Below are 25,914 nucleotides of genomic sequence, written 5' to 3'. Positions count from 1 at the left end.
GGACCCTGAAAGTACAACAACAATAACATGGGCTGCATATCAACAGTCAAAGAGGATGTTGGCTACAATAACTTTGCCAATTGCCACACTCCGTAACTTCCCTTGCTGGAGACTGCATTGAAACTCTCACCACTGGCACAGCACACATCTAAACTAAATGTTCATGTGATGGACAATCATGCAGTAAACCAGCAGTAAAACACAAGTCATCGAGACAGTGTCCTTAAAACTTCACACAAAACGTTAACAACAGCAGTATCGTCAGAACATAGGTAGAGATGGGAGCATGGCTCTGGTTACCCAGCATGCTGATGGTCATTCAGTGAATCTCTGCTCTCCGCTAACTGGGAGGACTGGAAACTTTTTCAAACTCCGCTGCAACAGACTGCAGGAAGAGTCTCTGCACCGCATGTTAACAATGCAAATCTGCTCACAACTGCAGACCTCAAAACCCCTAGGAATGCGTAGTTTTGCACTTACCTTGAACAATCTGCTACCTAGCCCTCCGAGGAGCTAGCCTCGTCTGGTCCAAGCTGCTCCGGATCCCGGAGCGGTGAAGTCCAGCTCTGGTTTTACTGGCGACTCGGACCGGAGTTAGGAACGCAGAGCAAGACTTTGCTTGACTTGCTTTTACTTTTCAGTGGAGGAGTGTAAAGTATGAAAGATGAATAAAGTATAAAAGATCGAGTCTGGTCAAGGTGAGCCCAGCAGACCTCGACTGGGAGCGGAAAGCATGGAGGCCTGGAGGTCTGGAGGTCTGGTCCCGGGCTGAGATACTGCAGGACGAGGGCATCTCGCGTGGTGGTGGGGAGGTGTAGACCTATAACACAACACTACAACAGAGTGGAGGTGTAGACCTATAACAGAGTGGAAGTGTAGACCTAAAGCAGGGTAGAGGTGTAGACCTAAAGCAGGGTGGAGGTGTAGACCTATAACAGGGTGGAGGTGTAGACCTATATCAACACAGCAGATGTAGGATGTATTTGCTTCAGTCAGTTTTTTTCCACGTGTGAATCAATAATAGATTTATATCCAGATACAGATATACATGATACAGATTTGAAGTACAAACGTGATTAGATTACAGAAGAGGATATTTGTTCTATGTATTTCTGCTAGGTCTGATGAATCACGTGTTAAATAATTCGAGTCTAAGTGACAGCGACAACTCTAATCAACTCTTTCTATGTCACCAATTGAACACAATATTATTCTACATGTCGTGAACATGAAATGAAATGAAATAATGTATGCATCAATAAAAATTGACGCAAATACCACTACCTGAATTAAGCCTCCTGATATAGATTCAAATTTCAAATGTAAGGCTTTGTTGTAGAAAATCTTCTTAAATTAAAAATGCATGGTGTTATTATTTCGCCCACTAGATGTCAGTAGTGCTCTGGTTTTGATGAAGTCACAGAATTACGACCGTTACGATCAACACAATAAATGCTTTATTACACATGAAATGACATAACAGAAAGTAAAAGAGCACAAACTACGCCCACACACACACACACTAACACACACACACACACACACACACACACACACACACACACACACACACACACACACACACACACACACTCACTCACTCACTCACTCACTCACTCACTCACTCACTCACTCACACTCACCCCCCCCCCCCCCCCCCACACACACACACCAAAACAATCACCAATTAAAAGATTAAACGGTTAAAGCCAAACTGTTGAGAACACTTTAATAACCCATCAAGGCTTCAGTCATAACTTAACTCTAAAGGAAACTACAGCTGAGGCTGAGGATAACTAGGTTCTGCTTCTACACGGCTCCTCACGGCTCCTCCCTGCTCCCGGTCGGCTCCTCCACCTACACCTCCAGCTTGGGCTTCATGACCAGCCGGTACACCATCTGGTAGCCGTCGTCCCAGGCATACAGCAGCTGCTCGCGGGGGTTGTACTTGAGGCTGGAGTGGGCGCCGTAGCGCTTGGGGAAGTAGATGAGCGGTGCCTCCTCGCCGCTCACCAGACCGTTGACGTCGAACACACACTGCACGCGGGAGCGGCCCGGCTGTGGCGTGTTGTACACCACGTACAGCGTGCCGCAGATCACAAAGGCCGCCTCGGCGTTCTCCGTGGGGCAGGGCGTGTCCCAGGTCTGCTCCAGGTCCAACGTGCGGGCGTCCATCTTGGCGAGGGAGATGTGCGGGAGGTTCTGGCGCGTGGCGTGGACAACCCACAGGCCTTCCTCGTCCACCGCCAGGTCGATGACCGTCTCCGGGGTCAGGCCGTACACCGGCACGTGGTCGGCGGCCGGGAACATCATGCTGTCCGCCAGCGAGGAGTTCCTCAGGTTGTACTTCAGCACCGTCAGCTGCTCGCTGACGTAGTAGAGGTGGTGGTCGTACACCAGGTGGCCGGTGCCCTTCCACAGCGACGGCAGGTTGAGGGCGCGGGCCAGGGAGGCGTCGGGCGAGCCGGTGAACTCCTGCAGCGAGGCGAACTCGTACACAGTGCCCTGGTCCGTGCCATTCAGGACGTACACCTTCCCCGAGGCTCCGCCCACATCTTTGGTCCACATGCCCTTCGGCCCGCCCAGCTTCTTCACGATCTTCATGGCTTTGATGCTGGAGATCATCTCGCTACAGTCTAGGGCCAGAGGTCAGGTGAGGGGTTAAAGGTGAAGGGTTCATCAGCTACAGTCTAGGGTCAGAGGTCAGGTGAGGGGTTAAAGGTGAAGGGTCAATCAGCTACAGTCTAGGGCCAGAGGTCAGGTGAGGGGTTAAAGGTGAAGGGTTCATCAGCTACAGTCTAGGGTCAGAGGTCAGGTGAGGGGTTAAAGGTGAAGGGTCAATCAGCTACAGTCTAGGGCCAGAGGTCAGGTGAGGGGTTAAAGGTGAAGGGTTCATCAGCTACAGTCTAGGGTCAGAGGTCAGGTGAGGGGTTAAAGGTGAAGGGTCAATCAGCTACAGTCTAGGGTCAGAGGTCAGGTTAAGGGTTATCAGCGCATCAACAAGCAGATGAAAAAGACAAACCAACATCGATGATTCAACCCTCTGCTCCACCTACCTGACCTTCTAGTCCAGGTCCCGGCCCCTCAAACAGACCCAGGCCTCCCCCGTGGGGGTCTCACCTGAGAGCTGGGCATAGCGCGCCTTGTTCCTCTCCTTCACCTGGGTCACCTGCTGCTCCACCAGCTTGTCATCCACGTCCACGCAGGGCTGGGCGCCGTTCTGCGTCTCCATGTAGTCCATCTCCCGCTCCACACGGTCCACGCGGGCGCCCACACCATCTAGGTTCACCCGCAGCGACTCCTTCTCCTTGTCCAGGTTGTCCAGCTGCGCCACCATCTGCTGCTTCAGCTCACGCAGCTCGGCGGCGTAGCGGCTCGTCTGCTCGTGCCACAGAGTGATGCGGTCCTGGTGACCCCCCCGAAGAAGAAGGTCAAAGGTCAAAAGGTCAGCTGAGGAAACGCGCTGAGGTTTATGTTTACTGTTTGATGTTGTGCGGCTGATCCGAAACTGATCGATGTGTTCACACACACACACACACACACACAGGAGCATACCCTCACGCACACTCACACACACACACACACACACACACACACACACACACACGCACGCACGTACGCCCGTGTGTGCACACACACACATGCGCACACACCCACAAACACAAATGCGCGCACATGCACACACACACACACACACACACACACACACACACACATACACACACACACACATACAAACTGGTAACAGAAGATCTATTGTTATGTAATATTTCAATTGGAAATGCAGCAAAGGCAACCAACCAAATACTCTTCCCTGAGGTTTATAGGAACAGAATGAAACACTAAAGCACAATGGAGTGTTTCTTGTTGATGTAGCAGCAGCAGGCCCTCAGGATCCTCCTACCATTGGTTTCATTTAGAGAGTGCTTTGTTCTGTAAACCCTTCGGCAAAAGGATCACAATTCACCCAAATACAGAGTAAATATATACTATCTGGAAACATTCATGTTGTTGTATTGTTCATATTATAGAGTTAAACTAACATGGTTTTAATTAAAGAGACTCTCTCCATGGTTGGTCTTCCAGACTTTGCTTCTTTCCAAGCAGTTTGAGCATACCTGTATTAAATTTCATTTAAAAAATTTATATTAAATATATCATGGAACAATACTTGAACATGTACAACTTGGAGGTTTATGAAGAATGTGTCATCAGTGACTGGAAACTGCAGCCTATTAATTAACAAAGCCAATTACCAGTCAGAATGCGAAAAAAGGAAAATACATTCAGGAAAATCTTCCCAGAAGTCCCCTCCTCAAATTCCATGATGGTTTCCTGTAGCTGGAAACTTTCTCCCAGCGGGTTGCCCTGGAGCCCTGGAGCCATGGAGCCATGGAGCCCTGTGCCGGCGGGGGGAAGACGGGGCTCTTACCTCGATGGCCAGCAGTCTGCGCTCCAGGTAGTCGATCAGGGCCTGGTGCTGAGCCTTGGCCAGGCAGGCCGCGGTCAGTAGCAAAACGAGTACCCTCATGTCTGCTGCGTGGGGGATTGGGCGAGCTGGAGTCAGCTGGCTGCGGCGGAGGGGAGCTGGAGCAGGACTGGGGGACCGGGAGAGGGACGGAGCTCTGCTGGAATGTTTCAGGGAGGAGCTGAACACATCTGGCCTGATGGACCCACACAGCCTTAAAGAAATACCAGTGCAGACAACCTCTCCTCCCCCCCCCCTGCTTCTGCCCCTCTGCCCGGTCGCTGGAGCTGCCTCCACAGGACAGGACGTTTTATTTTATTATGTATTATTATTATTAGTTATTATTTATGGATTTATATTTATGGCTCAATATACAGTATATATTATTGGTCCTCATGAAATGTTTTTTTCATGGGTATAATAAACTGAGACCACACAGAGACATTGATGATTTGTTTTAATTGCGTAGACAGATGTCAGCAATATGATGTCATGAAAATTGTAAAAATAAAATATGTATGTAAATCATAAATAAATATTATAAAAAATATTTGAATATTTGAATACAAATGTGTATATGTTCCCTCTGTTCTGTTGATGAACCCATTTTTAAGCATTGATTCTCTCTCCCTAGCTGACACAAAAAACGCTTTTGTTTCAGAATCAGAAGCAAAATCAGAATTATTTAATTATAGTATAATATGTAAAGGAAAGTGACTAAAATTTGATCTCAGTGGACATTTTTTCCCTGATATGGAACACATTCCCCTAATGCCCCTGAGCCGGTTCTTCTCAGTGTGGGCTGCTTTGAATGAAACACTATCCTCTTCCATCACCGATTTGCCTGCTGGATGTATATCTTGCCCAGTGATTGGGCGGTGCTGCTGTAAAAGTCAAGAAACATGCAAACACAGGCAAATGTTTCTGGGCAGAAACAGTGAAAAGATTGGCAGCATGAGGTAATCTTGGGGGAATCGCTCGCTGCTGGACACGGAACCCACAGGACAGGTAGCTCTGGAGAAATCACTCCCTAATATATACTATTATTAATATGGACACTCGTTTCTGTTTAGCTGATTAGGCATTTACAGAGTATCTGTGGATAAAAATCGTGACTATAATTGCTAAAATTTTTCAATTTGTTATTTGACAATCTTGGAAGTGGAATCATATGATTCTGTACTGATTCCACTGACCATACATGTAGTTAACAGATCATATACCCTTTTCTTTTAGTTGTGTGTATTCCTCCTATCCAGCCCTAGTAATAACCCCTTCATGTTAACGCTCACAGCAGAGCCACACAGAGAGGTAGAGACCACAGCCTCAACATGGAGTTCACGTTCAGAGCAGTGACTCACAATCCCGGCCTCCTCATCTGGAGAATCGAGGTAACCTGATCTTTTGTTTGCACTCATTTGAAAGCATAAGTGCTGAAGAACTTCTACCACCATTGGGTAAATAGATCTACTAACTCTCTCTCCATGCCACGTTTGAGCTCCGAGAGAAATCAAAATACCGGCCTCAAAATCCCTATGAGTACCTTAATATGAGGTTATGTTTTAAAAATAGAACACTAAACACAGGTCTGTATTTCTCTTCTGTAGAAAATGGAACTCGTGCTAGTCAACGAGAAATCGCACGGGAATTTCTATGAAGGTGACTGCTATATACTACTCTCTGTAAGTCATGGCTCTATCTCTCAATGGTGTCTTTGTATTTTTCATTTGCATATCCTAGCACACTACACATTGTTTTGTTTCCAGATGATATCTGCTTAATTGCCGTCAGGCGGGTCCACGCAGGTCCTCGTTCTCCTGGTCCATGTTTCTCTCCACTTCCTGTCCTGCAGACCCAGAAGTCTGGGGCTACCGCCAGGTACGACATTCACTACTGGATCGGCTCCGCCTCGTCCCAGGATGAGCAGGGCGCCGCCGTCATCTACACCGTCCAGCTGGACGACTTCCTGGGCTCCTCGCCCATCCAGCACCGTGAGGTCCAGAACCACGAGTCCGACGCCTTCAGGGGCTACTTCAAGAATGGGATCATGTGAGTCTGATCAGACCACACAGAGAGGGCTTGTCCAAGGCTGGGATTATGGGTCCTCTTCCAGAGTCGTGTCCAAGGATTATGGATCCTATTCCATGAGGGTTGTGATATGAGGAGATAACCCTAGTATCCATGGGCGGCATGTCGCTAGTTTGATCCTCGGCTCCTCCTAGCGGAGTGTCGAGGTGTCCCTGAGCAAGACACCTCACCCTAAATGCTCCCGAAGACTGTCACCTTGTATGGTTGACACCACCGTCGGTGTGTGAATGTGTGAATGGATGTGTGTATGAATGGGTGAATGTTGGCCAATATTGTTAAGCGCTTTGGGTGGCCACTGGTTAGAAAAGCGCTGTATAAATGCAGTCCATTTACCTCCCTGATCCGTTTGAATCCCATGATGCACCACTCTGCACGTCCTCACACACACAATCCCCCCAAGCCCGGGGAGGGGCGGAGAGGAAGGACCGCTAGTCTGAACACAGATGTTGCGTTCTTGTTGCAGCTGTAAGAAAGGGGGGGTGGCGTCAGGCATGAGGCACACAGAGACCAACAGCTTCGACATCGAGAGGCTTCTCCACGTGAAGGGACGGAAGAGAGTCATGGCCATGGAGGTGAGCAGCACCGTCAGTCAGTGGACCCGGCCCGGCCCTCAGGAGCCGACCTGGACCACGTGAGTTAACTTGTTGTGTGTTCTGTTTCAGGTGGACATGTCCTGGGAGAGCTTCAACCTGGGGGACGTGTTCCTGTTGGACGTGGGCAAGACCATCGTCCAGTGGAACGGGCCCAAGAGCAACAGACAGGAGAGGCTCAAGGCAAGTCTGGGACTCTGACATCTTTATGTCTTTCTTTGTTTGCGAATGCAAAGAGACAAAGTTCTGCATTAAGTGGGATCAATCCAACATTTACACCAGTATCCCATTTCATCACCTGTTAGAACGTTTCCACTTTCTAAATAAACCAGCAGCTTGCGTTGTTTTCCATGGGATGGGGTCTCGTCTCCCCAGAAGAGAAACAAGAGATTCGGGGGATATCGTTCCCCGCCCAGAACAAATAATCAGATCTCCCAATGTCACGGACAACTCTAAGATGTTGAAGCGATTACTGTCAAGAAACATGTTCACTTCGTCATCAGGGGATGCTGCTGGCCAAAGACATCCGGGACCGCGAGAGGGGGGGCCGGACAGACATCCTGCTGGTGGACGGAGACGCAGAGGACAGCACCCCGCTGGGTATGGAGCTGATGAACGGCGTCCTGGGGAAGAGGAGTTCCGAGTTGAAGGCCGGAGCTCCGGACGAGAAGGCCGACCAGGAGCAGAAGTCCAAGCTGGCCCTCTACAAGTAGGCTACCACCTCGCCGTACACACTACAAGCCATACAATACAGTGGTTCTTCAGAGTAGGTGTTCTTCTGTATTAATATATATATTAACATATATGTTTGTGGTCATTGCAGAGTCTCTGATGATGGAGGTAGCATGAAGGTCACAGAAGTCGCCTCCACGCCACTGGCCCAGGATCTGATGAATCATGAGGTGAGATCAGGTAGCTCAGATCATATAAGGGCATGGAGGCTCCTCCTCATCCCATCTCATCTCCTCTTACGGATTCATCTGTTGTTCAGGACTGCTACATCGTTGACCAGGGAGGGTCCAAGATCTTCGTCTGGAAAGGGAAGAAGGCAAACAAAGCAGAGAAGCAGGCGGCCATGTCCCGAGCTCTGGTGAGGAACATGTGACTCCTCTGATTGGCACCTTGTCACACATTGAGCTTTTGGTGGGGAGCACCTCCATCCTAATCCGAGTGCCCTGCAGGAGTTCATCAAGGTGAAGAACTACCCCGCCCACACCAACGTGGAGACCGTCAACGACGGGGCGGAGTCTGCGCTCTTCAAGCAGCTCTTCCAGAGCTGGACGGTCAAGGACCAGACCCAGGGTCTGGGCCGGACCAACACCAGAGGGAAAGTCGGTACGTGTGTGGTTCTCTGTAAGTTCCCAACTTCAAAACCCCTGGGCTTGTCTGGTCCCTCACTGTAGTATACTGGGTATACTAACATTAACTAGACTGAAACAGACGTTACTCTTTACTTATTTATTAACAACCCGGGAAACGTGGCTCTCCTCCATAGCGACCATACATCACCCTGCTAGCTCAGGATAGCTAGCGGTAGGTTATTGTACACAGCGATGGCACTGCTGCCCCTAGTGGTCGGATGCAAGTACCCCACTCTACAACACTAACACTGCTGTGCCTCTGCTCCAGCCTTCGTCACCCAGGAGACATTCGATGCCACCCAGATGCACCTGATGCCTGAGGTGGCCGCCCAGCAGCGCATGGTGGACAACGGCAGCGGGGACGTGGAGGTATCCTTCATTTCCAGAGCCTTCATCGTGTGCTATTTCTATTTCTAGATTTGAATGCATGCCATAAGGTGATTGCTGTCAAGGACTTTCCGTCCAGCAGTACCGTGACCATTGGTCTGGCATCACGGGTGGGTCACATTACCCTGGTTACCGTGGTGTCTCCCGGAGGTCTTTCCAGTCTGATGATAATTGTTGTGTGAGGGCTGGCTCTTCCCAGTCTATAGGGCTGAGTGGGAATCAAACCTCTAACCCTGGCGGTGTTAATGCCGTGCTCCAACTGACCTGTGTGTCCGTCTGCTGCGTGGTCAGGTGTGGCGCATCGAGGATCTGGAGCTGGCAGCCGTGGAGCCGGAGTGGCGAGGCTACTTCTACGGAGGGGACTGCTACCTAATCCTGTACACCTACCTGGTGAACAGCAAGCAGCACTACATCCTCTACATGTGGCAGGTGAGGAGAGGATAGCATCCCGACCGTTTAAAAGACAACCGGCCATCCCCGGCCGTTTAAAAGACAACCGGCCGTTTAAAAGACAACGTCACAGTTTAAAAGACAACCGGCCGTCTAAAAGACAACCGGCCGTTTAAAAGACAATGTCACAGTTTAAAAGACAACCGGCCGTCTAAAAGACAACCGGCCGTTTAAAAGACAATGTCACAGTTTAAAAGCCAACCGTTGCTAAACAGTATGTAATAAAGTATTTGTATCTGTTCTGCTTCAGGGCCGGCATGCCACCACAGATGAGCTGGCCGCCTCAGCGTTCCAGGCCGTAGACCTGGACCAGAAGTACGGAGGGGAGCCGGTTCAGATCCGAGTACCCATGGGCAAGGAGTCCAAGCACTTCATGTCCATCTTCAAGGGCAGGATGGTCATTTTTGAGGTAGGCCTGATGTTCACTATATCTATATAGATATAGCTATAGTTATTATATGCTACACGTGAACCTCCTAAGATGGCACACTTTGATTGGTTCGCTATCTCGGGATATTGGGCAATATCCCATGATTGAGATCTCAAACTCGGGATATTGTTGAGCGTGCGTGACGGTCGGTTGACGACCGTCACGCTAATAAAAGCAAATAAATCCTGGCAAAAAGTGTTATCTTGTTTATTTTGTGTTCACATGTAGTATATACTTAAACAATTATTTACCTCAGGCTCTGTTAATAGTGGCAAAGGTGAAGTGAATAGTGGGGAATAGCCTATGGGGCTATTCCTCCACTATTCACGTCGCCTTCGGTGAATAATTGTTAAAAATATATAGTAAGTAAGTAAGTAAGTTTAATTTATAGAGCACATTTACACACAGCATACACTGACCAAAGTGCTGTACAATGTCAATAAATAAAAACAAATAGTAAAAAATATAATACAATACAACAATACAATTTGACCAGAAGTCGTAATATCAATACAAAAAGGGGGAACATTCAATATCAGGGCACACCACATAGACATGAGCAGTAGGTAAATGGTTAGGGGGCAGGGAAGGCCAAGTGGGTTTTTAGCCTAGACTTGAAGGCAGAAATGGAGGGGGCGGATCTAATGTCCTGGGGGAGCTGGTTCCACAGACGTGGAGCAGCGACAGCAAAGGCTCTGTCACCTCTCTGCTTGAGCCGTGAGCGTGGCACATGCAGAAGCCCTTTGTTGGAGGATCTGAGGGACCTTTGGACTGAGTGGGGTTGTACAAGGTCAATGATGTAGGCTGGGGCCAGCCCATTGAGTGCCTTAAAAACAAATAATAAAACTTTAAACTGTATCCTAAAAAGAATAGGGAGCCAGTGCAAGGAGGCCAGAATGGGGGTGATGTGCTCACGCCTCCTGGTGCCAGTTAAAAGATGCGCTGCTGCATTTTGGACCAGCTGTAAACGTCTGAGTGAGGATTGGGGGAGGCCGAGATAGAGGGAATTGCAATAATCCAGCCGTGATGTAATGAAGGCATGGATAACTATCTCCAGGTCGTTATGGGATAGGAAGGATTTGAGGCGGGAGATCACTCTGAGTTGGTAAAAACTATTCTTGACAAAATTGCTAATCTGTTTGTCAAGACAGAGTTCGGAGTTAAGGATGACATCGAGGTTTCTTGTGTAGGGTGTGTTTCTTGCGTAGGGAGTGGAGCGAGGTGACCTAAATTATTTAGTACAGTGCATCTTGCCTTGGGGGGACCAAAAATGATGACTTCTGTCTTGTCACCATTTAGCTGGAGGAAGTTGTTGGCCATCCCGTTTCTTATGTCTTCAAGACAGACCAGAAGAGATTGGATGGAGTCCCTAGATTTTAAAGGCAGGTACAGCTGAGAATCATTGGCATAGAGGTGAAAAGAGATGTTATGCTTTCTTATAATGTCACCCAGTGGGAGCATATACAGGCTGAAGAGCATGGGACCCAGGATGGACCCCTGAGGGACCCCATAAGAGACAGGGGCAGATGATGAAGAGAACTGGCCAATAGAGACAAAGAAAGTCCTATGTTTAAGGTAAGAGCTGAACCAAAGTAGTGCAGTCTCCCTAATGCCCACTTGCTGGTCTAGGCGGGTGAGGAGGATGTTGTGATCTACGGTGTCGAAAGCAGCACTAAGGTCAAGTAGTATCAAGATGGCATTATCACCAGAGTCCAAAGTGAGGAGCAGATCATTAGTTACTTTAAGCAGGGCTGTTTCCGTGCTGTGAAGGGATCTAAAACCTGATTGAAAAGGTTCTAGTGTGTTGTGGGTGGTCAGAAAGGGAGTCAACTGTAACAAAACAGCTTTCTCTAGAACTTTAGAAATAAAAAGCTTAGAGATGGGGCGGTAATTTTTCAGGCATTTACCATCAAGGGTGTGTTATTTAAGCAAGGGTTGGACAACCGCATGCTTAAAATGTAGGGACAGTGCCGGATGCGAGGCATGAGTTTAGAATTACCTGAATTGAGGGGCCAACTGCATCAAAAACATCCTTTATAAAAAAAATGTCCATATATATATATATATATCACTATGGTGATGTGATTTGGATACAACCAAGAGTGTATACTACTACTACTACTAGTACTGTAACTACTACTACTACTACTACTACTACTATACTACCACAAGTACTACTGCTACAACTACAAATACTACAAATAATAATGACGTCATCAAAATCATCATGTGCTTTGCTGTTATAATTCTTTATTAGCCTATTATGTATAATACATAAATATTATGAATCTAGCAACTTTATTATGTATAAGTCTATCCATTAGGATGAAGCAGTGGTTATAAATACACAGGCCCTCCTCTGAGGCCTGGAGGTGAGGCCCAGACTGAGGGATGTTCCAGTCTCTGAGCCATTCATCTGCTGAAGCTGTATTTCCTTCTCATTTGCATCTTGTTTAGGAAGCAACAAAAGGCCTCTTTCATAAAAGTGACATGTTCTGGTTGTAAAATACAGATGAGATTACAGGACGATGGTTATGGACTCAATAATGGCCCCCATTATTCATATATAAAGATAATAAATAGAGAATTATCTAACGTGAGTAGAGGGAGCGGCTCCCAAGTCAGACAGACAGATGTACAAATGCTTCCCACAGTGAAGCCCCTCCGTCTCGACATGTCCCGTCCTGTCTCCCAGGGGGGCACCTCTCGGACCGCCGGCACCGACCCCGAGCCCCCGGTCCGGCTGTTCCAGGTGCGCGGCTCTGACCCGTCCTCCACCAAGGCCATCGAGTTGTCGGCGCTGGCCAGCTCGCTCAACTCCAACGACGTGTTCCTCCTGAAGAGCCAGTCGGGGATGTTCCTGTGGTGTGGAAAGGTGAGGCGACTGCACACGTGTCAAACCGGACCCATGATGCTTTGCAGTGTGCAGAGCGTTCCTGAGGGAAGGTGAACGTGACCGCGCCATCGCTGTGTGTAACACCGGTCTCTCTGCCAGGGGTCCAGTGGAGACGAGAGGAACATGGCCAGGCAGATGTCCTCTGTGATCGGGAAGGACAGCGACTCTGAGCTGGTGGTGGAGGGCCAGGAGTCACTGGAGTTCTGGAGTCTGCTGGGAGGAAAAGCCCCCTACGCCAGCGATAAAAGGCACCGATCAAAGGCCGCATCCAGATGGAGCATGAAGCAGATTCATCTTACACTGAAAACCCAGAGGAACATCTTAATTATTAAACCTGTATGCATGTCTGTGTGTCTGCGTTTGTGTGTGTATGTGTGTATGTGTTTATGTGTTTGCTTGCCTGTGTGTGTGTGTGTGCGCACATGTACATGTGTGCCCTGGCACGTTTGTTTATGTGTGTGTGTGTTTGTATGTGTGTGCACGTGTGCACGTATGTGCATGTGTGTGTGTGTGCCTCTGTGTGTGTGCGCACTTGTGTGCATGTACGTGCATGTGCATGTGTGTGTGTGTGTGTGTGCCTGTGAGTGTGTGCTTGTGCACTTGTGTGAGTGTGTGCTTGTGTGCATGTGCATGTGTGTGTGTATGGACATATGTGCGCGGCTGTGCATGCGTGGGCATGTGTGTGTGTGTGTGTGTGTGCAGATTGCAGCAGCTGGTGCCGGACCACCCGCCCCGCCTGTTCGAGTGCTCCAACAAGACGGGCCGCTTCATGGTGGAGGAGATCTCCCAGTTCAACCAGGACGACCTGAGCCCGGAGGACGTGATGCTGCTGGACACCTGGGACCAGGTGGGCGGGGCGGGGCAGGGCGGGGCTAGGGGCACCGGCCCAGCAGGCTTAGAGGATCAGCTAGGCTCATGGGCTCAACCACTTGTGGGCCGCCTTTGGTTAACGGGGATGGAACCAACAACCTTCTGACTGTCAGTCTCACCCATGAGCCTATCCTGCTGCTGGGAGTTTGCTCAATGAGAATATGGTCTGATTAAACATCCGATTAACGTCATCAAATTCTGATTTCAGATTTAGAAACATCTATCTATAGAAATATCTATCTATAATTTATAGAATATGGTAATGCACTGCGATGAGTAGCATGTGAGGACATCACGGAGGGTTCGAATTCCCGCGGTGCGACGGCTGTGTTTGTGTGCTCCCGGTCACGTCAGGTCTTCATCTGGGTCGGCCAGGATGCCAACGAGACCGAGAAAAAAGAGGTCATCCCGACCAGCCGCGACTTCCTGCGCACACACCCGGGCGCCAGAGACCCGGACACGCCCATCATCCTGATCAAGCAGGGCTTCGAACCGCCAACCTTCACGGGCTGGTTCACTGCCTGGGACCCCTTCAAGTGGAGCGTGAGTGGGACTTGTGTGCTTCTAAGCGAAGCTTTCATGTGATATTTCCATTTGTTTGTATAGTTTTCCAATGCAAATCTATTTCAAGGATCTGAATGATGATGCGAGAATAATGTCCTTATTAGGGCGGGAACTCCTACGAGGAGATGAGGAAAGAGCTGGGGGACTCAGCTCCGATGCCAGTTCAGGTGTCAAGCAGCGTGAGTGTGCTCTCCTACTGACCCACGTCACAGGAACCAAGGCTTAAATAATGCAAAATGTCATGAATTTAAATTACTTCCAAAATCATTGAGAGATGCTCCTTCCAGGAGCATGAATTCTATGAATTGATTCAATTAATTTAAATTTAATTTGAATTTCAATGAGCATCTCTCAATGATTTTGAATGATTTTAAATTAAATTCAATCAATTCAGAAAAAGGTAAAAAATATAAATACTAAATTATGTGAAAACAATGTTCTCAAGTATGCAAATAGACGCAAGGTATACAATATTGTACAATATTTTACGTTTGGGAAATGGAGCTGGAAAGTTTAAGGTTCTGTTTGAATTCCACACCCTCAGGTGGAGCAGAACAGGGAAGCAGAGGAGGAGGCGAACTACGACCCCCACCCAGCGGAGGAGCTGCTCCACAAGCAGAGCTCTGAGCTGCCTGAAGGCGTGGACCCTGCTCACAAGGAGGTGGGTGCACACACACACACACACACACACACGCACACGCACACACACACGCACCTCTTTCAATGTATGCATTAAACACCTTGATAGACTGAGCTTTCTATTGCTCTACCATATTCTTAACTTCAAAAGTTACAATGTTACAACATAGACATAGTTACAACAGAGTCAGAGCAGTGGGTGGTGCTCTGCTCACTGGTGGAGGAGAACCAGTGCACTGATGGGGCTGAACCAGTGCACTGATGGGGCCAAACCAGTGCACAGCGCTGGAATGCTGCGCGCTCTCTCTCTCTCTCTCTCTCTCTCTCTCTCTCTCTCTCTCTCTCTCTCTCTCTCTCTCTCTCCACAGGATGCCATGCTTGTGTGAACATTCTGACAAATCTTTCCAATTGATTTCCAGAAGTACCTGTCGGACGCAGACTTCCAGGACATCTTCCAGCTCTCCAAGGGGGAGTTTGTGGGCCTCCCCGCCTGGAAGCAACTGAAGCTGAAGAAGGAGAAAGGCCTGTTCTGACCGCACCAAACCTCACCACTGTAAACAGGACTTTGATAGTTGAAGTCCACTTAAAGTGATTGTGTTTCTTTGTTACTTTCACATGATGTATTCATGTGTTGGATTTGAAGGCATTATCACAGTTCATCATTTGAATGTTGTGTGAAGTCAATGTTGTAAGTTAATTTCAGGCAGTAGATTAGGTATGCTTAATATGACGATAGCTAGTTTTTAGATGTTTTATTCCAGGTTATATGCGTGTCATCACCAGTATGCATGCAAGTAAGAGAAGCAAGAAATAAACCCATATTCATCTCAACTTCAAAATAAACACATTTTGTGATAATGACTTGTATATTGTTGTTATGAGGGATCTTGAGGGAGGATATCTTGTATATTGAAGAGTTGAGTAGAGCGGTTGAAAGGTTGTGTTTTTGTGTCCCTGTAAGTTGTTACCTGAATCTCTTCCTGGTTCAATTGTCTCCAACAGTTTCAACATTTCTGGAATAAAGTGGTCCTGTCAATAAACACTGATATTGTTTGATTTAGATCGTTTTGTAATGTTTTATATTTTAAGCCTACATGTTTTTATTAAATGTAAACAGAATATATATATACACGACTATACGTTCTTAGTTTCTGTACTCACCAACAGCAGGATACCATGCAACCACACAAAAGACAAATGTTAAATGTAACTAACTTAGCAACTTACTTACCAACGCAGCCTTAGCTTCGCCCAGTAATGAAGCCTAGTGTTCACACCTGGTGATCGAGACAAGCTTCAACAACCACTGACACAAAAACCTTCTTAAGAACAAATGCAGTGACATCAAGTTCATTTTATTTATTCATTTTCTGAAACAAGAGATATGCGTGATGTGTCGAGGCTATTTGTGCGTCCATGAACCATGGAAAGAAGTAGCATTGGCAGGTGGCAGAATAACATATTTTGGTTATGTGAGTGGAAACCAGAGTACATGTTAGTACATAACATTTAGTTGACATATAAAGCTAAAGCTAATTTAGTAGAACACAAAGAAAATTACAAATGTTCACCACGCAGGAAATCTCCCTTATGAGGATATTAATCCCTCTTAACCTTTTTTACATTATTGGCAAAAAATTCTTCATCAAAATATCATTTAAAGGCAAGTTGTTGTAAAGACGCGCTTAACAACTTAACCAAGTACATCCCTTATCGTCAAAGATAAAATACTACTCGTTGATCCATGCAACAAATATCTTTAAGCTAGATATCTTTATCTGCAGGGGTGATCAAAAAACGAAGCCCTAAATATGCTTAAAGGTAAATTTGTTGAAGTTACAAAATCAGGAAGAAACTACAAAAGGAGGAAAACACATCAGACATTATTAAGCTCGCTGTGCTTAAAGCTCAAAAGGTTAAGAACACGTTACTGAAGCCATCGAATAAAAACCATCAGTCAACAAGCGATCACCAGCGATGACAACATATAAAAGGTTTCCTCGTACAGACGGGAAAGATTTACTAGACCACCACTAAACAGTTTAACTTTTGGTACAAGTACAAAAAAAATGGCATTTGATCGGTTTTACTGCAGAAGTTGTGCAAACATAACCATGCAACTGAGTAACAGCCTACTATAGGCTAACGGTTCGATCTCCGAGCCTTACAGAACTATTAGGGGAATGTCGTTTGTGCTGCAAAAACAGATTCTGCAGAAACTTCACTAAGTGTGCCACTTCGGCTAAATTATTTTCTCTTATCAAAACTAAACTAAGATCGGTCACTGCTCCAGAAGATAAATATATCTTTGATAGTCGTATGATTGGCAGGTAACAGCGTCTTGTCCTGCATGACTTAACCCACTGACAACGATTACAGTGTGCAAACTGAACAGGATATACAGCAGCCTCTAAACATATTTAGACAGCAGAGATTTTTTTAAGATTCATTAAGATTGTCCAGGTGATATGATATGTGTCCTATTTCAAACTACTAGACAGCCCAGTGGATAAACAGCAATATCTACGAACAGTGTAGCTTATTGTCAACATGCTAAAAAACATTGACCAAAAAACCCAAATTAAGAAGTTCCCGTTAACCATTGATAAGACAGAGCGTTTCTTTAAATTTCTCCTTCCCTCATTGCCCTTCATTTGGCACACAAAGCTGAAGCCAAACGGACTAAGAAGTGTCTCCGGATCGGAGGGAGAGTGTGTCATGTCCACACGTTACGGTTGGAATGCACAGAGTTCAGATAAACAGTAAGAGCATCGGTGTGTCCTTCATCCACTTTGACCAAAGAAAGGCAAGATAAATACGACAGAAAACTGAAGGCTAGAATCCTCTGCCTCCTCCCTGCCCTGATCTTCTCCCTCCCTGAGAACGTTACGTTGGGAACCCAGAGAAGAGGGGGTTGGAGGGGCCACAGGGGCCCTCAGAACCTCCAGAAGACAAACAGAACCCATCTGGAAACAAAGACACTTAAGACTTAAGACAGAATGCAGGAGTTCTCCGGGTCCTGGTCCTTGGGGTCCCTGGGGTCCGTCCTGCCCCCCTGCTCCTCCTCCTCCTCTCCCCCGTCCAGCTCGTCGTCGACGTCGTCGTCATCGTCCTGGGCCCCCGGGAAGGCCTGGGGGTCCAGGTCTGGCGTGTCGGCCGAGGCGTCCTCGTAGGCGCTCACGCTGTCCGTGTCGTTGTTCCTCTCGTCCTCCTCCTCCAGCCGCCGCCCCACCGGCCGGCCCAGGACCCCCTCGGGTGGGCGGGGGTCCACCAGCGCCAGGGTGCTCATCTTGGACAGGGTAATGTCCGCCAGCTTCTGGAGAGGACTGGCCCAGGGCTCCTCAGAGGGCCCCTGGCTGGACTCTGTTGCGGGGGCCCCCCAGGCCCCAGCACTGCTGGGTGGTGGGGCCTGGGTGCTGGGTGCTAGGGTCAGGGTGCTGGGTGCCTGTTCAAGGGTACTGTAGGCCTTTGCCTCCTCCAGAATAAGCACGTGTTCCTGAAGGGTAGCTAGGGCGTCCCTCTCCTGCAGAAAGACATTGGATTTGAATCAGAAACTCGTTGGGCGTAGGAGTCTAGCTAATCTGGGCTTATTTTCTCACGAGGCAACAACAATGGCCGACCCCAGCAACGTGGACCAGCAGATGAAAGGCCGGCACATACGAACTTGCACCCAAAACCGTTTTGTTTTGTTTTACTGGCCCTTTAAGAGAACTCCAGCTGAAACAACGGGATCACTGGCCCTTTAAGAGGACTCCAGCTGAAACAGGAAGTTCACTGGCCCTTTAAGAGAACTCCAGCTGAAACAGCGGGATCACTGGCCCTTTAAGAGGACTCCAGCTGAAACAGGAGGTTCACCGGCCCTTTAAGAGGACTCCAGCTGAAACAGGGGGTTCACTGGCCCTTTAAGAGAACTCCAGCTGAAACAGGGGGTTCACTGGCCCTTTAAGAGAACTCCAGCTGAAACAGGGGGTTCACTGGCCCTTTAAGAGGACTCTAACTTAAGAAACATAATAAGAAACAAGCAGCATTTTACGGTGCCAAGCATAGGCCAACCAATAAACCATCAAACCTAACCCTAACCCTACTGACCAATAAACCATCAAACCTAACCCTAACCCTAACCATTAAGACCATAGACTAACCCTAACCCTAACCATAACCTAACCTTAACCATTAAGACCGTGATGCAGACCATAAACCTAACCCTAACCTAACCCTAACCATTAAGTATAACCTAACCTAACCTATAACCTAACCAAAAATAGCCAACTTTGACGGCACGCCACGGACACGCCCTTCAACGTACGGTCACAAATTGTACAGTGTTCATTCAGCACCATTTTTTGACTGTACTGACCAATTTTGAGGCAGATCCGATAAATTCCCTAGGAGGAGTTCATTCAAATACAAGGCGAAAAAATGAAAATGACCACAAAATGGCGATGACGATTTTTGCATTTTTGGACTGTTGCTATAGCGCCACCTTTAGGCCGATTTAGATACAATTTGGACAGTTTCATCTTGACCCATGTGTAGGTCAAACCGGTTACGAGATATGCTTGTGCAAAGTTTGCATTTTTGGACAGTTGGTATAGTGCCACCTTTGGGCCAATCAGTGTAATATTTGCTGTCTGTTAATCTTGGGTCAACCTCTACAGGTAAGTTTCATAAAAAGCGTGCGAGCGGTTTAGGCTGTGTAAGTCAAACATGGCGGAATATAAACAAAACTGAGAATTACAATAAGTTGCCTCGCACTTTGTGCTTGGCACCTAATAACATATTTAATAAGACTACAGCACACGGTTTATTCCTAGGTTACATTTAAGCAATAGATCACGACAGGCTGTGGTATACGGTCATTATACCACAGTTAAGGGGCGTTGTCCGTCCTGACGCGCAGCGGAGGGACGGCGACCCCCTTCACTGTGGTATAATGAACGTATACCACTGACTGAAGTGATCTATTGCTTTTATAAAACGGTTACGTAAGTATGGCGAAATGAAAGTCATAGACACCCTCAATTTTGAAAAAGCTAGAAAGTCGGAAAAGCATTTTTTTTAACGAATACAAAAAAGTAGTCCCTCCTGGCTGCCGGCAAAGTGTATGGCGGTTTCTATGCAACACACTGTAGCGTCCTTCAGAGAGAAGGCTAGGCTAAAGACGGTAGCTTGGTTCACCGGCAATTTAGCCTACTATTGAGTTCACTCACCGTGTGCCTATTGCTTTACAACATTTCCACCCTCTCCATCAATCAACATGTTTTTTAGGCTTCAGTGAACTATGCTATTGCTTTTATATATAAATAAACAACAGTTCAAGTTAGGCGCGGAGTGATACTGAACTCCGTAAACTGAACGGGCGTCATAGCTGTGTGAATACGCTCAATATACAACAGTTGGGAACCAATCAGATCGCTTGATTTAAGCCACCCGTTTTATAATATAACACAACACCAGTAATAACCAAAGTGGCCACTAGAGGGGCCCCCTTGCAGCCTGCTATAGGAGACAGGGACATGTTGTCACTTCCTCAATGCCAACAACGACCACATACTAATACGCACACACGAGAAGCCTTTTATAGGCAGGAGTCCTGGAAACCCTTTAAATACATAACAACCGTGTGTTTTGTTTACATGGCCCAGTGTTGCTATTGACAACGCCCAGGTCTCTCTCTCTCTCTCTCTCCTCCCCCCCCCCTCCCTCCCTCCCTCCCTCCCTCTCTCTCTCTCTCGTCACCAGAGCTGTTACACAACCCCTGGCATGCTGTAACAAGCCATTAGTCAGCCTTCTATGTTCAGAAATACAGGAAGCCCAGCGCCTCCCTCTGTGTGATGTAATCTCTCTCTCTCTCTCTCTCTCTCTCTCTCTCTCTCTCTCTCTCTCTCTCTCTCTCTCTCTCTCTCTCTCTCTCTCTCTCTCTCTCTCTCTCTCTCTCTCTCTCTCTCTCTCTCTCTCTCTCTCTCTCTCTCTCTCTCTCTCTCTCACCTCGTTCAGTCGCTCCACTTCACCCATCAGCGCTCTGACTTTGTTCTCCAGCGTCCTGTTGGTCATCCTCTCCAGCTCCGCCTCCTGGAGATGAATCACAACACACTCAGTTTACACATGCAACACGTTGTGAGAGCGAGAGCGAGAGAGAGTGAGAAAGAGTGAGAGAGTGAATTTTACTTGATATTTTGACTTAAATTTTCACCTGCTTTGGCAGCGTTAACAATTTGTTTCCTGTACCATTAAAGCTTTTTTGAATTGAATGGGAGTGAGAGTGAGACAGATTGAGCCTTATTTCAAGACCAAAGGCGAGGAAGAAATCAGCATGAACCAGAGCGTTCTCCTACCTACAGTCGCCTCTCATGCGTCTTTCGTCCTTCGTTTGGCACCCAGGGGTGACCTTAGCTGCTGTTCCTGTTTACAGATATTGCTGCTGCTGATAGGCACCAGATTAGCGGTTGCCTACATGTTTTGTCTCCACATTGCCCCGACTAATTCATTATTCCGTCTGTTTTAGCGTGACTGTGACTGGATCACTGGTCTGTTGTGGTGACTGGATGCCTGGTCTATTGCAGTGACTGGATGCCTGGTCTCTTGTGGTGACTGGATGCCTGGTTTAATTTTATTGACTAAATTATCTAAAATATTTGCTTGTATGTACAGTACGTCAAAGATGGCACCCATTGCTCTCCTCACCATCCCTGGAAGGAGGGGGGGGGGGGGGTAAATATATAGGGCCTTTTAAGTCTTTTGAGACTCAATGTGATAAAGGGCTATACATTCAAATATCATTTAATTGAGCGTGAGAGACACAGAGACAGAAAGAGAGAGAGACAGACAGACAGACAAACAGACAGAGACACTAGAGGACATCTGAATTACCACTGTAATGTGGTTCTGTCAGAATTAATTCTTTGTTCAGAACCAACGCATCACAACAACATGGCAAAGACTGGGAACACCAGCGAGGCACTGGTGAACAAACCGGACACAAAACCATTGGGAAACAACACAAAGCCACTGGGAAAACAACACAAAGCCACTGGGAAAACAACACAAAGCCACTGGGAAAACAACACAAACTGACACCTGGTCAGGTGATCTGATCCAGGGTCAGTCAGGGTCAGTGAGAGAGATCTCTGTGACCTGTGTGTGTGTGTGTGTGTGTGTGTGTGTGTGTGTGTGTGTGTGTGTGTGTGTGTGTGTGTGTGTGTGTGTGTGTGTGTGTGTGTGTGAGGACATGGGCTCACCGTGCGGGCCTGGCCGGCCTCCCTGTGGGCCTCTGCCAGCAGCTCCTCCACGCTCTCCAGGGAGTCCTGCAGCACGTCCACCTGGAACAGCAGCGCCTCGCGCTCCAGCTCCACACCGTGCAGCTCCTGCACCACCTCCTCGTAGCTGGCCTGCAGCTCCATCTGGGGACACACACACACACACACACACACACACACACACACACACACACACACACACACACACACACACACACACACACACACACACACACACACGTTACATCAGTGTGTGTCTGGATGCGTCTTAATGGCTTCACCTAGACCGGTTTGGTGTGTGAGTCAACCGGCTCCATTGTTCATCATCTTTTCTCTGAGTGAAATATCGACAGGGCGGAGATGCTGTTATGATTTATCCACTTCCTCGAGTCTTGATTACAGAAAGACCTTACAATAGACTCCATTTGAATAACAAGCCAAGACACAATCTAAGCACGTAGTTCGTCACATGGGTCAGTAGGAAGAGAACGATAAGGACTTCTGTAAATCGTGACTGCAGCAGCGGTCTCTACTGCAGGTGTAGTGTGTAGGTGAGGGCTACCTACCACGTCAGGGAGGGTCTTGAATATGTCCTGATCACACTGCTGGAAGTACAACACAGACAGAAAGACACAAATCAAAGCTAAATAGTGGTGTATATTTAAAACGTTAGCGCCAGCAGCAGTCTCCTCCTACCTGACTTCCACTCTTCCTCTTCAGAGTTCCGCCTCGGCTGTCGCTGCGGGCGAGCCGTCGGGACGGGGTCTCCGTCTGACCGGAGGGGCAATCACATGACGATCGATTAGTGGAGTGAAACGTGATATGGGCCTAAAATCGATCATCAACAACTTTACGGTATCATAGCTGTTCCCATTCCTATCCTGGACGCACTGGGGGTCGGGCCAGTGGGGGGTTTAAGAACGGGTTTAAATAAACAAACTTGAGGTTCAACTTAAAGCCGCCAGCGAACAGAAGCAGTAAGCAGTGTTAATGAGTCTGTGGTTAAAAGACGAGACCAGTCCCGAGGGATCGGCTCACCTCCGTGATGATGATGCGCAGGGACTCGTCCTCGCTCATCCCCCGGGACAAGGTCCTCTTGCTGGGGGACCCGTGTCGGTCCGCGACCCCGGACTGCATCTTAAACGCTCTTAAGATGCTCAAGATATATCCGAAAAGAGAGAGTGCAGTTTATCAACCAACGCTTGTTCGCTTGTTTGGTAAAAATTGACGAGGATGACGACAACTGTGATGACACGACTACGCCCTGGCCGTCGACTACGGAAAGCCGAACGCTCAAACTCAAACGCAAGTTAACTTATTATTTGTTTCTACACTGTAGGAGTGGGCAAAATATAGTTTGGAATTACTTTACATTTTATATCAGATATTCAAATATTTACGCAAAAAAACGTATTCATAAGGGTCACAATTTAAAACGCGTTTGACTGCAGTGCTGTGTTCGTCCACTAGAGGGCAGCAGAGGGTCGCGACGCCGACCGGTTGCAGCAGAACACAGAAGTAGCAAGAGCGCAAGTGACCGCCGGCAGAGATGGGTTTTTAACACCCCGACTTGATGTTACACACTTGAAAGTTTGGACAGTGACGTGCGCCTCTGTGCGCTTAGCATAAACACGTGCCGTGTCGGTCTTATGTAATAGGAGTCAGTAATAACACATTCCCAACACAGTGAAGAGCAGGCAGGCTATAGCTGCCTCATTCACAAACCATGCTCTTCTATCCTGCGTTTCAATGTCGAGGGACCGTGTGCTTGTTGCTTAGTTAGGCCCAGGTGCTTGTAGCAGGCGTGCGGTCTGACCTTGGTTCCGCTGTTTAATCCGTAGACCTATAGGTGTATTAATAAAACCCACGAGCCTATAGGCTATTCCAGTGTCCAGGACTCGCACTTAGAATTAGTTTGAGTCATGTCGACCTACCCAAAATAACTCACAATTAGGCTCTTCCAAGAATGTCCAAAATGCAATAAAAATGTGAATCAAATTGTATACCCAATATGCCAACCGCCCAATCAGACCTACTAAATTGAATTTAATGGTAGGCCTACTGGAGAGTTCAAAACTTAATTAGCCTTGTATTGAAGGATACAATCATGTGCAATTAAAACTTTTACTTCTAATTACTCATATGATTTAATTAGAAGTCATTAAAGCTTTGATGAGAGTTCTGTTAAAATGTTCCAGTAGGTAATGGTCAGTAGGTAGGTCCTATGGCTCTGGGTAGGCCTAGCTACTGTCAGTATGTAGGTCCTATGGCTCTGGGTAGGCCTAGCTACTGTCAGTATGTAGGTCCTATGGCTCTGGGTAGGCCTAGCTACTGTCAGTATGTAGGTCCTATGGCTCTGGGTAGGCCTAGCTACTGTCAGTATGTAGGTCCTATGGTTCTGGTTAGGCCTAGCTACTGACAGTAGGTAGGCTCAGGGTAGCCCTAGCTACTGACAGTAGGTAGGCTCAGGGTAGACCTAGCTACTGTCAGTAGGTAGGCTCAGGGTAGCCCTAGCTACTGTCAGTAGGTAGGCTCAGGGTAGCCCTAGCTACTGTCAGTAGGTAGGCTCAGGGTAGCCCTAGCTACTGTCAGTAGGTAGGCTCAGGGTAGCCCTAGCTACTGTCAGTAGGTAGGCTCAGGGTAGCCCTAGCTACTGTCAGTAGGTAGGCTCTGTGGCTCTGGGTAGGCCTAGCAACTGTCAGTAGGTAGACTATAGGGTAGGCCTAGCTACTGTCAGTAGGTAGGCTCTCGGTAGGCTTAGCTACTGTCAGTAGGTAGGCTATAGGGTAGACCTAGCTACTGTCAGTAGGTAGGTCCTATGGCTCTAGGGTAGGCCTAGCTACTGACAGTAGGTAGGCTCTTGATAGACCTAGCTATTGTCAGTAGGTAGGCTCTCAGTAGGCCTAGCTACTGTCAGTAGGTAGGCTCTGGGTAGGCCTAGCCACTGTCACTAGGTAGGCTATAGGGTAGGCCTAGCTACTGTCAGTAGGTAGGCTCTCGGTAGGCCTAGCTACTGTCAGTAGGTAGGGCCTGTGGCTCTCGGTAGGACTAGCTACTATAAGTAGGTAGGCTCTGGGTAGACCTAGCCACTGTCAATATGGTAGGCCTACATACTGTATGCCCTGTGGCTCTGGGTAGGCCTAGCTACTGTCAGTAGGTAGGCTCTGGGTAAGCCTAGCCACTGTCAGTAGGTAGACTTCATGGTAGGCCTACATACTGTCAGTAGGTATGCCCTGTGGCTCTGGGTAGGCCTAGCCACTGTCAGTAGGTAGGCTCTGGGTAGGCCTAGCTATGGTCAGTAGGTAGGTCCTGTGATCTGGGTAGGCCTAGCTACTGTCAGTAGGCAGCCTAAGTAGGATTAGCCGCTGTCCAGCTGGTTCCCAGCCACGTCGCACCATCCGAGCGCATGCATGAGAAATTTGGTCCTTGGGCCACGCCCACCAATACCCTCCTCTCATCTAATTGGCGCAGAGAAATCTTGGCTTCGCGACCATTTTGAACACGTTCTGAACCAATGGGGAGCCGGTGGGCGGAACACTTGCGCTCTCCTTTCTTATATATAACTCCTCACTCAATGTAATGCTGCTGGAAATTATGGGGTTGTGCGTAAAATGAACTTATTAATCCTACAGGGACTTGTCTGGTAAATATTCAATGGACATTAGAATACATTCGATTGATTTGATAGAAAAATATTACTCTGGAGAATATATAGGTATATTTAAAACGGTAGGAAGGCAACGAGCTTAATTTTAAAATTCACCATAATGACCAGGCTGAATTAGCCGATTAATTCATCAAAAGCTGCATTTTTATTGGCGCAGTAATGCAAAAAAACTGAATTAATGATTCAGTCTCTGCCTATAATCAGGTGGATCTGTAACCTTATGGAACTATTCTGACCCTGTCCTTAAG

At 47.7% G+C, this 25,914-nt stretch overlaps 3 protein-coding genes across 3 annotated transcripts; 1 reads left to right on the top strand and 2 right to left on the bottom strand.

The window, feature by feature from the left end:
• Positions 1-1,679: 1,679 nt before the first annotated feature.
• olfml3b (olfactomedin-like 3b) lies at positions 1,680-4,534 on the bottom strand. The gene is made up of 3 exons (XM_084464707.1): positions 4,433-4,534; positions 3,121-3,406; positions 1,680-2,636 (listed from the first exon to the last, which is right to left on the bottom strand). Exons 1-3 carry the CDS (start codon positions 4,529-4,531, stop codon positions 1,858-1,860), a joined length of 1,164 nt encoding a protein of 387 aa, XP_084320833.1. The 5' UTR covers positions 4,532-4,534; the 3' UTR covers positions 1,680-1,857.
• Positions 4,535-5,799: 1,265 nt separating this feature from the next.
• On the top strand, positions 5,800-15,276 carry avil (advillin; the record flags this gene model as incomplete). The annotated part of the gene is made up of 19 exons (XM_084463804.1): positions 5,800-5,859; positions 6,076-6,150; positions 6,321-6,517; positions 7,020-7,128; positions 7,219-7,329; positions 7,650-7,855; positions 7,970-8,048; positions 8,138-8,236; positions 8,328-8,481; positions 8,776-8,876; positions 9,186-9,323; positions 9,595-9,753; positions 12,470-12,649; positions 12,770-12,918; positions 13,373-13,517; positions 13,895-14,083; positions 14,209-14,283; positions 14,649-14,765; positions 15,163-15,276. 19 exons carry the CDS (start codon positions 5,800-5,802, stop codon positions 15,274-15,276), a joined length of 2,457 nt encoding a protein of 818 aa, XP_084319930.1.
• An 822-nt stretch (positions 15,277-16,098) lies between these two features.
• Positions 16,099-23,234, bottom strand: LOC311338736 (uncharacterized protein). Its single transcript, XM_084464051.1, has 6 exons — positions 23,038-23,234; positions 22,696-22,770; positions 22,566-22,604; positions 21,982-22,143; positions 20,732-20,815; positions 16,099-18,266 (listed from the first exon to the last, which is right to left on the bottom strand). Exons 1-6 carry the CDS (start codon positions 23,134-23,136, stop codon positions 17,733-17,735), a joined length of 993 nt encoding a protein of 330 aa, XP_084320177.1. The 5' UTR covers positions 23,137-23,234; the 3' UTR covers positions 16,099-17,732.
• Positions 23,235-25,914: the final 2,680 nt, after the last annotated feature.

Source organism: Micromesistius poutassou (genome assembly GCF_964030765.1).
Source record: "Micromesistius poutassou genome assembly, chromosome: 2".
Classification (NCBI taxonomy): Eukaryota; Metazoa; Chordata; class Actinopteri; order Gadiformes; family Gadidae; genus Micromesistius; species Micromesistius poutassou.
The sequence above is the reverse complement of the archived record's forward strand: the minus strand, read 5'-3'. Positions and strand labels throughout refer to the sequence as shown.